Source organism: Lutra lutra, chromosome 8, assembly GCF_902655055.1.
Source record: "Lutra lutra chromosome 8, mLutLut1.2, whole genome shotgun sequence".
Lineage (NCBI taxonomy): Eukaryota > Metazoa > Chordata > Mammalia > Carnivora > Mustelidae > Lutra > Lutra lutra.
The window spans coordinates 127,618,508-127,631,924 of record NC_062285.1 but is presented as its reverse complement, the minus strand read 5'-3'; the positions used below and the strand labels follow the sequence as shown (position 1 = coordinate 127,631,924).

The 13,417-nt window shown below is 39.6% G+C and overlaps 1 protein-coding gene across 11 annotated transcripts in view; it reads left to right on the top strand.

Annotated features, from left to right (window-relative positions):
• SLC41A2 (solute carrier family 41 member 2) overlaps positions 1–13,417 on the top strand; it is a 127,421-nt gene that overhangs the window by 93,647 nt on the left and 20,357 nt on the right. Inside the window, exon 11 of one of the 11 annotated variants that reach the window (XM_047742207.1) lies at positions 8,647–8,925. The exons of the other annotated variants lie outside the window; for them this stretch is intronic. Within the exon in view, the coding sequence (XP_047598163.1) occupies positions 8,647–8,649 (3 nt within the window). The 3' untranslated portion in view covers positions 8,650–8,925. Of the gene's footprint in view, positions 1–8,646; positions 8,926–13,417 lie in introns of those variants that run through there. 11 annotated transcript variants of the gene reach the window in all.

The following is a 13,417-nucleotide window of genomic DNA, read 5'->3' as shown; positions in this document are numbered from 1 at the left end:
CTGGCAACAAACTTGAGGGATCTGACACAATCATCTGATGCGGTAGAGTTTATAGTATGTAAGGTTAAGGCTCTGGGCTCTGGTTTCTACCACTTATGCCTGTGTCCGCTTCAGCAAGGTGACCTCTCAGGGATTGTGTTTTCTCATCTGTGAAAATCGACTAAGAACAGACCCACCATGTGGGTGGTTTTTGTTCTTATTTTTGTTTTTGTTTTAAAGATTTTATTTATTTGACAGAGAGAGAGATCACAAGTAGGCAGAGAAGCAGGCAGAGAGAGATGGGGAAGCAGACTCCCCGCCACACAGAGAGCCCGATGTGGGGCTCGATCCCAGGACCCTGAGATCATGACCTGAGCCGAAGGCAGAGGCTCTAACCCCGGTGTGGGTGGTTTTAAGGATGAAAAGAGGTTATCCATGTTAAGGTGCCATTACTGTCTCGCTATTTTAATATCATCCTGTTCAGCAGCTGTGGATTTTTGGAGCAATGAGTCTCTTAGGGAATCAGTACCTATGGAATCTAGCATTCAGAGTCCCTGCTCTGATTCCAGTGCCCACTAATTCCTTAGAGTTATTCTTCTCAGTACGAATGGTGGCAGCACAGCCTAACCAGAATCCTGGGATAACCAGCCCCTCCCTGAGAGTTCACTGGCTTAGTCTTAGGCAAGTTACTTCATTCCTTGGGGGTCTTATTGTTCTTGCCTGTAAAATGAGGATAATGATTCCTCTTTGCACAGCAGCAATGATGTTTAAATGTGTGGCACACAGTAGGCCTCATTACTTGGTATGCTCATACATGTTTTTATTACTGCACTAACTCAACTCCTATTCCCAGATGGCATTTCAAAGGAAAGAACTAAGCAACCATGGATTTTATTTTATTATTTTTTAATTTAATTTAATTTTTTTTTCAGTGTTCCAAGATTCATTGTTTATGCACCACACCCAGTGCTCCATGCAGTACATGGCCTCCTTAATACCCACTGCCAGGCTTACCCAACCCTCCATCCTCCTCCCCCTCCAAAACCCTCAGTTTGTTTCTCAGAGTCCACAGTCTCTCATGGTTTGTCTTCCCCTCCGATTTCCCCCAACTCACTTCTCTCCATCTCCCCATGTCCTCTGTGTTATTCCTTATGCTCCACAAATAAGCAAAACCATATGATAATGGACTCTCTCTGCTTGACTTATTTCACTCAGCATAACCTCCTCCAGTCTTGTCCCTGTTGATACCAAAGCTGGGGATTCATCCTTTCTGATGGAGGCATAATACTCCATTGTGTATATGGACCATATCTTCTTTATCCATTTGTCTGTTGAAGGGCATCTTGATTCATTCCACAGTTTGGTGACTGTGGCCATAGCTGTTATGAACATTGGGGTGAAAAGAAGGGCCATCTATTTTATTTTATTTTACTTTTATTTAGGATTTTATTTATTTATTTGTCTGAGAGAGAGAGAGAAGAGAGCATAAGCAGGGGAAGGGAGAAGCAGGCTTCCCGTTGAGCAGGGAGCTGGACATGGGACTCCATCCCAGGACCCTGGGATCATGACCTGAGCCAAAGGCAGACGCTTAACTGACTGGGCCACCCAGGTGTCTCTTATTATTATTATTTTTTTTTTAAGGAGGCTCCATGCCCAGTGTGGAGCCCAATGTGGGACTTGAACTCATGACTCTGAGATTAAGAGCTGAGACCAAGAGTCAGATGCTTAACTGAGTGAGTCACCCAGGAGCCCCAACCAGGGGCTTTTAACAGGTTGACTGACTTCATTCACATTCTTTTGTCTCCTCAAGATTTAAATTCACCAGATTTCAAATGGAAAGTAAGGATCTCTTTCTTTCTGTGTTACTAGTCTGCCTCTGTCTCTTAATTGGTTTCTGTCAATTTGGGCTGGAAGGAAAGCCTGAAGAGAATGACAGAGGAAATGTGAGGGGGGAGATCAACTTTCCAAGAATTTTTTTCTCTCTCGTTATAAAAATGTCTACTTTAGCTTTGGGATTTGATGAATATGGTTACCTTAACGTAGGCAGTTGAAACAGGTGAATTTTTTTAAAGATTTTATTTATTTATTTGACAGACAGAGATCACAAGTAGGCAGAGAGGCAGGCAGAGAGAGAGGGGGAAGCAGTCTCCCCGCTGAGCAGAGAGCCAGATGCAGGACTCGATCCCAGGACCCTGAGATCATGACCTGAGCCGAAGACAGAGGCTTTAACCAACTGAGCCACCCAGGCGTCCCGAAACAGGTGAATTTTTGAGATTCTTTTTTAACCTTGTGATTGTATTTTTGTGATACGATAGTGTGGTGATGTTACTGTAGCTTAGGTGGTAGGTTCTGGAAATGGAGACACTTCCCTAAATCCATATTTATGATTAATTCTCTAGACAAGTATGCTGGGACTACAAGCCAGTCAGGCATGGAAGATGAAATGATTGTCTGCCTCATTGGAGGCATAGCATGCTGGATCCCTGGGTAGCACAGCATTGAGAAAGGGAACTCTTTTCAGGTTTGTCGACCCTGATGAAGATGAAGGTAGGGCCAGAGGAGCTGAGCCATCTTTTTCTAGTGTTCTGGTTCGGATGTAACCAGCCGTGCTCTGAATCCTGCTGAGATCGCAGACATGAGTTAGAGGACTTCTCACATCACCGACAAAAATCTTGTAACACAGCCCCGTGAAAGAACTTAATTGGAAAACGTAAAAACCATTACTCAAGAAATCTGCCAGAATACAGTCTTTTTTGGTCATGATCCCAGAATATTCACCATAGAAATACTGACCTGATTGATTTTGTAATTAAACATTTTTGGCTTATTTTAAAAAATAAATATTTAGGACCATACACCACTTTTTTAAATTTTGAAGCTAAATGTCCATGTTAGTTCTAGTTGTATTATTAAAAGGAATGTTGGGGCTCCTGGGTGGCTCAGTTGGTTAAGTGTCTGCCTTCGGCTCAGGTCATGATCCTGGGGTCCTGGGATCGAGTCCCATATCGGGCTCCCTGCTCAGTGGGGAGCCTGCTTCTCTCTCTCTCTCCCTCTGCCTGCTGCTCCCTCTGCTTGTGCTTTCTCCTCTTTCTCTCACACAAATAAGTAAATAAAATAGTTAGAAATAAATAAATAAAAGGAATATTTAAAGGAAGTCAGAGGAGGATGAGACCATCATTGGGTATCTAAAAAAAAAAAAAAAAGAAGAAGACAGAGTGGAATTTATTGCTCACTGTTGTAAGGGAGCTATGCTGGGATCAGGCAGATCTCTCCAGCCCGGCAAACTGCCGATCTTACATAGGAGTTTAGAGGAACTGTGGAGCTAAGGGATTGGCAGATGTTCAAAGGCACGAGTGGGTTGACGCCATCTGTAGAAGTATGGTTACTTGGGTGTGACTAATGTTGTTTGGTTTGTTCCCAAGCCGATATGTCTTGGACTGAATTTGTTCCTCATTGGCTGCTTCAGAAGTAAGGACGGTCATTGACAGGCTGGCTTTTAAAGAGTGCTCAGTAATGTAAGTTGTTTGTTGATTGAATGGATTCAAAACCAGTTCTGATGGCTCTTGGTTACATGGCTAAGGAATCATCAGCGTTTTCCTGAGAGTGCGCAAACTTTCTCAATCCCCAGTCTCTGTTTTTGTTCTCCACTCAGTCGAAGCTGCAGGAGATCATTAGGGATTGCGCAGACCTTCACCTATGTTGCTGGTTCTTCTGGAAGATGAGGTTTCATTTGTGAAGATCTGATGTCATTTTTTTTTCCTTTGAGCCATTTGCTGAAACATCTGCCGGCACAGTGGCTTTCGAAGAATTTGGGGCGCTTGACAATAAACATCAAAGGACTGTGAGGCAAATGAGGATGATGAGAAGTATTAGAAGAAGGGACTCCAGTATAGGTCACTAGCATAACCTAAGATTTTTCAGACGTGACCCAGATAAGAAGTCTTAAGCATTCCTTAGGTAGCCAGATTGCCTTTTCTTTCTTTTTTTTTTTTTTTAAGAAGATTTTATTTACTTATTTGACAGAGATCACAAGTAGGCAGAGAGGCAGGCAGAGAGGGGAAAGCAGGCTCCCCACTGAGCAGAGAGCCCAATGCGAGGCTTGATCCCAGGAGCCAAAGGCAGAGGCTTTACCCACTGAAACACCCAGGGGCCCCTAGATTGCCTTTTCTTCAGCTCAGATAGAGATTGCTTTATTTCATCTGTAATGTTGGTCAGGTATAAGTAACATGAGTGTTAGTAGTGGTTTTGGTTGGCCCCAAGAAAGTCTAAAACCATTCCGTTAGCTGTCACTGCAACTGTTATTTTGATAGTCTTGTATGGAAGCCATCTACTTTGTATGGTCATTTCTGTTCTGAGAATCTTGTGTTAATAGTCAGTTTTCCATGAATCATCTGTTTCTGGAGGTTCTCTGCAGAACCTGTTTTAGGTTCTTGACTGGTATTACTGTCCAGCTCTCCTAAGGTCCCTTCCATCTTTTTTTCCAAGGGATTTTCTAGTTGAGTCTTATTATGTTTGGTTTTGTTTTCTGGTTGAGTCTATATTATGTTTGGTTTTGTTTTTAGTTCAATAATGGGCATTTCTTTCAGACAAGGTTGTGCTTGAATGTAGATAGAAAGACCAGGGATGATGTCATTCATCATTGTAGACTCAGCATCAGCCCCTGCCTGTTCAAGTAAATAATTCTCAAAGAAGTATCCAGCTTTATAGTATTCTCCGATTATTTTAGGCATTTCAGTCATGTTTCTTCACGCAGATTCTGATCTCATTGAAAGCAATAACTGTGTTGTATTCTTTTCTTAATGAAGCTTATCACAGTATTTTCTGTGTTATGTATAAATAAATATTTGTTAAATTGGATTCAAGATGTGCTGAGTGTACTTTGAGTATCTGGGCAAATATTGACACAGTTCCTCATTGTCTGAGCAGAAGCCAGACCCAAAGAGATACATAACATATTGTTACATTTACACTAAATACAGATAAAGGCACAAAGAACAACAATAACAAAAGTAAATGAAGTTTGATAACTACCTTGTGTCAGAATAATAACTGAGACAGAGTAACGAACAATAGCTTGTGGCTTCGAATGAATTCAAAAACTGTTTGGTGAGTAATCGGGAACGTTCTCTTCTCACCCGGATTTGATGAGCCACTGTTCTTGGATACCTTACTTACAAGAAGAATAAGAACTAATATGTATTAAGTGCCTGTTAGCTGCCAGACATTTTATCCTTATTTCACGTAATCCTTTTAGCAGTCCTCTGAGATGTGCATAGTCTTCCCTACTTTCCACATGACAAATCCTAGAGACTGAAAACTTAAAAAATTTACTGGAAGTCACAGAAGCAGTTAAGTAATAGCTAAAGCTTGAACTTAGATCTGTACTACTCCAAAGTCTTTTTCTCTCTACTCCATCACAAGATAAGTAAAAGGACTGAGAATTTAACCTGGTAATCTCATTATTTATTATTAGAGGATGACAGAAAATGGTCCTATACTCTAGGGCAGGGATCAGCAAACTTTTTCTGGAAAAGGCCGGATAGTCAACATGGTCTCTGTCACAAGTACTCAACTCTGCTGTGACAACACAACATAGACACTGTGTAAATAAATGTAAATAAATAAATAAATAAATACGAATCACACGGCCGGGTCCCAGCAAGGCTTTGCTATGGACACTGGAGATTAAATTTCTTATAATGTTTGTGTGTCACAAAATACTATTCTCCCTTTAATTATTTTCAACCATTTAAAAATATCAAAACCATTCTTAGCCTGTGGGCCATACAGGTGCCAGGCCAGATTTGGCCTGTAGGCTGTAGTTTACTATAGGCTATTGCTGCAAAGAAAACTCTTCAGAGTCCTTCTATATATTTTTTTAATTTATTATTTTAAAAAATTAGTTTCAGAGGCAGAATTTAGTGATTCATCCATTGCATGTAACATGCAGTACTCATTCCATCAAGCGCCCTCCTTAAGGCCCACCCCCCAATTACCCCATGCCCCCACCCACCTCCCCTCCAGCGACCCTCAGTTTGTTTCCTAGAGTTCAGCATCTTGTATGGTTTGCCTCCCTCTCAGTTTTCATCTTATTTTATTTTTCCTTCCCTTCCTCTGTTTTGTTTCTTAAATTCCACATATGAGCAAAATCATATGGTATTTGTCTTTCTCTGGCTGACTCCTTTTGCTTAGCATAATACCCTGTAGTTCCATCCACATTGTTGCAAATGGCAAGATTTCATTCTTTTTCTTGGCTAAGTAGTGGTCCATTATACACACACCCCACATATCTTCTTTATCCATTCATCTGTCAGTAGACATCTGGGCTCTTTCCATAGTTTAGCTGTTGTGGACATGGCTGCTATAAACATTGGGTGCAGGTGTCCCTTCAAATTACTATGTTTGTATCCTGTGGATAAATACCTAGTAGTACAGTTGCTGGGTCATAGGGTAGCTCTATTTTTAACTTTTTGAGGAACCTCCATACTGTTTCCAGAGTGGCTGCACCAGCTTGCATTCCCATCAACAGTGTAGGAGAGTTCTCCTTTCTGCACATCCTCACCGACATCTGTCATATTCTGACGGGTGTGAGGTGGTATCTCATTGTGGTTTTGATTTGTATTTCCCTGATGCTGAAAGACGTTGAGCATTTTTTCATTTGTCTGTTGGCCATTAGTATGTCTTCTTTGAAGAAATGTCTATTTATGTCTTCTGCCCATTTCTTCAATGCATTTTTTTTGTTGTTGTTGTTTTTTGAGTGTTGAGTTTGTTCTTTATAGATTTTTGGATACAGCCCTGGATCAGATAAGACATTTGGAAATATCTTCCCCCATTCCATAGGTTGCCTTTTGGTTTTGTTGACTGTTCTCTTTGCTATGCAGAAGCTTTTGATCTTGATGAAGTCTCAATAGTTCATTTTTGCTTTTGTTTCTCTTGCCTCTGGAGACATGTCTAGCAAGAAGTTGTGGCCAGGGTCAAAGAGGTTGCTGCCTGTGTTCTTCTCTGGGATTTTGATGGATTCCTATCTCACATTGAGGTCTTTCATCCGTTTTGAGTTTATTTTTCTGTGTGGTGTAAGAAAATGATCCAGTTCAAGTCTTCTCTGTTTTTAAAGGTGGGCTGGCTTACGGAGTTGTAAGAGTTCTTTATATATTCTTGGTACAAGTCCTTTGTTATATACATTGCTTCTTCATTTTCTTAACCATGTATTTTAACAGCAGAGGTTTCAATTTTAATAAAGTCAGCTTATCATTTTTTTTTTTCATTATGACTAGTGCTTTTCTTTGTCCTAAGAAACCATTGCCTATGCCTGGCTTATGAAGGGTTTCTCCTGTTCCAGAAATTTATGGTTTTAGCTCTTTTTGTTGTCTCTGATCCATTTTGAATTAATTTTTGTGAATGACAGATTAAGGTTCATATTTTTCCTTATGAATACCCAGCTGTTCCTGCACCATTTATTGGGAAAACTATCCTTACCCGCCTTGAATGACCTTCATGTCTTTGTCAAAATCAGTTTATGTATATGTGGGTCTGTTTCTAAATTTTATTCCATTCCACTGATGTATATGTCTATTCTTATGCAACTGCTTTCTTTTGAGCCTTCACATGTTTTTTTTAAATTTTAGTCTCAAAAGAAATCATGTGTCATTCTTCTTAATTGCAAACTCTCTTCTTTATGTGGGTCTCAGTTCATTTATAGGAGTGTTTATGTTTTTACAGCTACGGATATGCCAAGTAACCAAAACTAATGTAGATGTTTTTCTCTGTGATCCCTGCCAAATCAATATCCTTTTATTCTCTGCTCTTAACATAGAGTTTTCAGTGTGCTAGGATTTCAACAGCAGCAGTAATTATATTTATGAATCTCTATGTGATGCTGTCTCTCTAACCTTACGGAAGTCCAAGTGGATTATGTCTGGGTTTCCATGCTTGTCACTTGTCATGGCTGCTTTTTTTAAGAGGTGAATTAGATTAATTATGCATGTTCCTTCCTTTTGTACTCCCGACTCTAATTCCCTGCCTTTCTCCATATTCTGTCTCTAACCAATAACTTAAAGAGACCCTTCTGTATCAAGAAAAGACCAATTTTCAAATCTCTGTCATTTCTTTGCCTCTTCCTTTTATTTCCTCCCATTAAAATGAGTTGTCTTCTTTTCAGGGTTTACCTTTCTCATGTCAAAGAAGTTCAGAACTATACTTCTGACCCTTTTCATTTTACCTGCACCTTTTTTTTTTTTTAACCTTACCTACCTTTAAAATGTTTTCCAGGCAGTTCCGTCTTCTAGCAATATTTCTTACTCAGTTCCTGTAGATTTCAAAGTTAGCCTTTTTTAATCTGTTTTTTTTGAGACCATATGTCATCTAGTAAAGTGAAAAAAACAGATTTCTCTGCTGAGCTTAGGCAAGAAGGGGTCATCGTTTTGGTCATCGTTTTCATGGGCATTTTTGTTCTAGTTTGAGCTTCGTTTCATATCATAAAGCAACATACACTCATGGTGGTAAAATTGCCGATAATCCCCACACTCAAAGACCACGACCACAAATATTTTGGTGTGCTATTAAAAATATATTTTTAAAAAGATGATTTCTCAAATTTATAATACATATATTGGAAAGGCATACAATAAATGGTTTTAAATGAATGAATATTCTTTTTTTTTTTTTCAGTGAAATGTTTTACTAGGCAACCCATAGAAAGTCGTCCTACCTGAAAGGGAGATGGTAGCTCTCCATACTACCATAGCAGGGCAATCTCTGGGCTTTGGGCCGAGGATGAAGGAGAAGTACCTAAGTTGCTAAGAGCCTGGTTTCTCCCTGCTGCATCTTTTCCTTAATATTCTGAGGATACTAGCAGCATTAAAGTAATTTAACTCAGTAGGAAAAAAATCAATAGAAGTTCATTTCCTATGGCTATTTATATGTTTTATTTCTATCTGTTTCCCCCTTTTTAGAGACTAAGAAACATCTTATTTTGCTTCCCCCCCTTTTTTTTAATTTTCATTTTAATTTTAATTGTCATTTCCTAATTTTAAGTGACATTAATTATCACTGGCTCTTTGCATGATTGGAACAGAATGACATGGTTAGACGAGGGAGCAAGCAATGGTGGGATTAAATGGGCCAGTGTTAATGAACACCCAGCCTCCCAAATTTTTTTTTTAATTTTAATTATCATATTAAATGTTGAGTAGATGAACAATGACATGTACAAGGTATGAAGAAGAATAATTCAGTGAACACCAGGACACTCACTAGTCAGTTTAAGAAGTAAAACACTACCAGTATCCTAGTATATGTACCTTTTAAAGATACACATTCTAAAAGTTTCTTTTGAATAGGAGGTCTTCACCATTTTTGTGCCGTGGACTCCTTGGGAATATTATGGGCTCCTTCTCAAAATAAGGTCTATCCATTTCCCACCTTCCTCCACCTGTCACCTTACAAAAATAGTTCAGACCAAAGAAAAGTTGCTTTTATTTAAATATCAGGAGTAGATTGAATTCCTGTTGACTGATAATCCTAAATTCTTCTGAGCAAACGATTATATATTCGATTTTAATGAGTAGGGTTTCTAGTCTGGGAACTGGATTAGGGAAGCATATTTTGATATGGGAAATAAATTCATCCTTTGTAAGTTAGGGGTTTGGAAGAACCGTACTAATTTGCTATTCCTCGTGTTTATTTGCATCATATTTCTAAGCCTTCCTTCCCTGAAGAATCATCTTTCTTTACACAATACACAAGGCCATTACTGGCATTCAGGGCATTGAGGGAATGCTAGTACGTGGGAATGTTGATTTTAGCTCAAAGAAGGAGTCGGCCAAGAGAATATCGTCCAAAGCAAATATATATTTTTGTACTTTGGACATTTATTTAAATTCCACGCAATACTTCTAGAACATGCAGAATAGGCTACAAAGTTGCCTTTTCAGAAGGTATATTTACCCAAAGAATTTATGCATATTTCATAAAAAACAAACATGATGTAAAAACAGTCTACCCTTGGTTTGATTTCAATGTGTTTTTGCAGTGAAAAGCATGCATTCCTTAAATAATCATCTAGTTTTTTTTAAAATAAAATGTTGCATTAAGAAGTATGTGATATTTATTGTGATTTTAATAGTTCATTACACTGTGTTCCAAAAAAACACTGAAATCCTTTCTTAACTTGTAAAAAAAAATTAATAAATTGAAACCTGAGTGAACTTTAAGTCATCCTAATACCTTTAAAAAGAAATTGCATGGGAAGGGGACTTAAATCCAATTAATGGAGTAAATGTGGGAGGAGGTGGGAGGGGTTGGGAGTAGTCAGGCAAGCTATTGCTGTGTAGTTCATGACAACAAATTTCTTACCTTTGTACTGCAGAGCTAGAACAGACTATGAAGACATTTATTTTAAAGAAGCCTAAACTGGGGTGCCTGGGTGGCTCAGTGGGTTAAAGCTTCTGCCTTGGGCTCAGGTCATTATCCCAGGGTCTTGGGATCCAGCCCACATCTTGCTCTCTGCTTGGCGGGGAGCCTGCTTCCTCCTCTGTCTCTCTCTCTCTCTCTCTCTCTGTGTGCCTCTCCGCCTACTTGTGATCTCTGTCAAATAAATAAGTCAAATCTTAAAAAAAAAAAAAAAAAAGCCTAAACTAAGGATCAGAGAGAAAAGTCACATTGGTTAGTGAGTGTTAGAAACCAGTGTTCACACTTCCATTCCAATAAGCTTTGTTTTTTAAAGATTTTATATATTTGAGAGAGAGAGAGAGAGAGCTAACATGAGTGGGGGGGAGGAGAAGAGGGAGAAGGAGAATCCCAAACTGACTCCCCACGGAGCAGAGAGCCCCACATGGGGCTCCATCCCAGGATCCTGAGATCAAGCCCTGAACGGAAGCCAAGAGCCAGCTGCTCAACCAAATGAGCCACCCAGGCATCCCCCAACAACCTTTTAAATAAAGATCATAGATTCAGCTTAATAGCCGATGAACAACGAGGGTGGCGTTAATAGTTATTGAGTACTGACTGTGTACAGACGCTTGCTTACCCCTTTATACATACAATTTAATTCCTGCAACCTACCTATGAATTAAGTAATGGATTTCTCATTGTGAAGGTGAGGAAGGCTTGACGGTTTATTCCCTCGTTGACAGTAATGCGGTCATTCATCAGTAGAGCCCGTTCAGCAACACACATTTGTTTCCAGCTTATCGTGGATAAGTGTTTTGCTAGAAATCAAGAGATCAAGTAGAGAGATGACATCGTTTTCTTTCTCCTTCCAGAGATTTCTACGTGAGATCCCTGGAACGTAACATGTCAGATGTTCATGTTAGAGCAGTAGCTTTTGAATGTTTTTGACCCCAACACTCAGTAAGATGCATGTTTAGGGGGTACTTGGGTGGCTCAGTCAGTTAAACTGACTCTTGATTTTGGCTCAAGTCATGATCTCAGAGTCATGAGATGGAGTGAGCCCCGTGTTGGGCTCCACACTGGGCATGGAGCCTGCTTAAGATTCTCTCTCTCCCTCTCCTTCTCCCTTCCCTTCTCTTAAAAAAAAACAAGAAAGAAAAGAAATATGTTTATACTGAAACTAATGCACACATATATAAATAATATATATATACGTGTAATTTCATAGCTGAAACAAAATTTGTATGAAATACCCTTATTAACATGCTAATACTTTTTATTCTAACCCATTGTATTCTATTTTATTCTAGTTCATTTCTTAAAAGACCAGTTACATTAAATTGAGGTCATAGCTCATTCATGGGTCACATATTGAAAAAAGATATGTTACATGTTTTAAAAAGTTCTTTTATGTGTGTGTTTAAAAAACTACATACTATTGGTCCTCCAGAGCAACTCTAGCTATTTCTATTATTTTATCTCTATGTTGTACTTGGATTGCTAATTCTGCTTTCTTAATTTAAGAAATTATCTATGGACTGTTAGTCACAGTAGATGAGGATCTGGCCATCTTACCCCATGCCTTATTCCCCCAACTTTCTTCCTCCTAATATAGGAAGGCTCAATTTTTATTTAATGAATAAGTATTGTTTATATTCTATGACTATAAATATCATTTATCCCAGAGCCAAGTCATGCATTATATTTTCTTTCTTTCTTTTTTTAACATATATTTTCTTTTTTTTTAAATTTCTCTCTCTCTTTCTCTCTCTCTCTTTTTTTTTTTTCCTGAACATAATTGCCCTATTTTTTCACTGGCATCATTTCCTGTGTACCAGTCCTTAATTTTTTCCCCAGTGTCCCATCATAGCTGTCACACATCTATACTTAGTTTTTTGCCCCCCAAACTCCATTATATCATAATTTGCCATTGGCCTTGATTGTGGAGACCTCTTTTCCACTGTGCTCCCTCTGCCTGCTGCGTCTAGACTCTGGCTCCCCGGCCCAGTGCACGGCTCTCATCCCAGAGCCGCCTTCCCTCACTGCTTTCCTCGGTTGGCTCTTTTTCCCCATCCCATTTCCTTCTCTCCCTCGGTTCTCCCCTCATTTTGTGCCAACACATTTTCAAGAAAGTTCCAAAGAAAGAGAACATGGGAGAAAACTTCCTGAGTGCATGCATGTCTTAAAATGCTATCGTTTACCCTCAATACTTGGGTGAAAATTGACTGGGTACAGGATTAGAGATTAGAAATACCTTTCTCTCAAGATTTTGAAGGCGTTGCTTCCTTGTCTCCCAGTGCTGCTATTGGGAAAGTCAGGTTCTTGTTCCTTCATGTAGGACCTGTTATTTATTTATTAATTTTTTTTATTTGAGAGAGAGAGAGTGCACACTCTAGTGCACACAGCGGGGTGGGCAGAGGGAGAAGCAGACTCCCTGCTGAGCAGGAAGCCCAATGCGGATGCAGGCTCCATTCCAGGACCCTGGGATCATGACCTGAGCCATCCAAGTGCTACTATTTTTTTAAATCATAACAAATATTTATTATTTTCTTTCTATGTGGTGTGTACTGTTGTAAGTATTCTGCACTATGTCATCTATGAGATAGGGATGATTTCCTCTATTTCACAGGGAGGAGACGGAGGCATGGAGAGTGTGGGTAGCTTGGAGTAGAGAAGGCTATTGACTGAGCGCTCTCCTGTCGGAGGACTGGGGGTCGGCCACTTAACTGGGAGCCTTCCGAATTTGAACATCTGATGTCCTCCCTAGGGGGGGAGACACTCCTGCCTGCCACTGTTCCAGAACAAAGCAAGGGTCTAAAGGAATCACGTTGTTAACTATGCAGTCTTCCAATTAACCCTCGTTCTTCAAACTTTATAGTTCCTAGTACTTTTGAGTCCTGTGACTTTCCCCTTCAGTTTCTCTAGAAAATGTCTCTATTTTCCAAGCTGGGGAGAACAGTTTCAAGAATCATGAAAGAATTAGACCTTGGCCTACTCCACACACAGACACTTAAGTACCCTTTTGGCATTAGCCCCAGCACCACGTGGT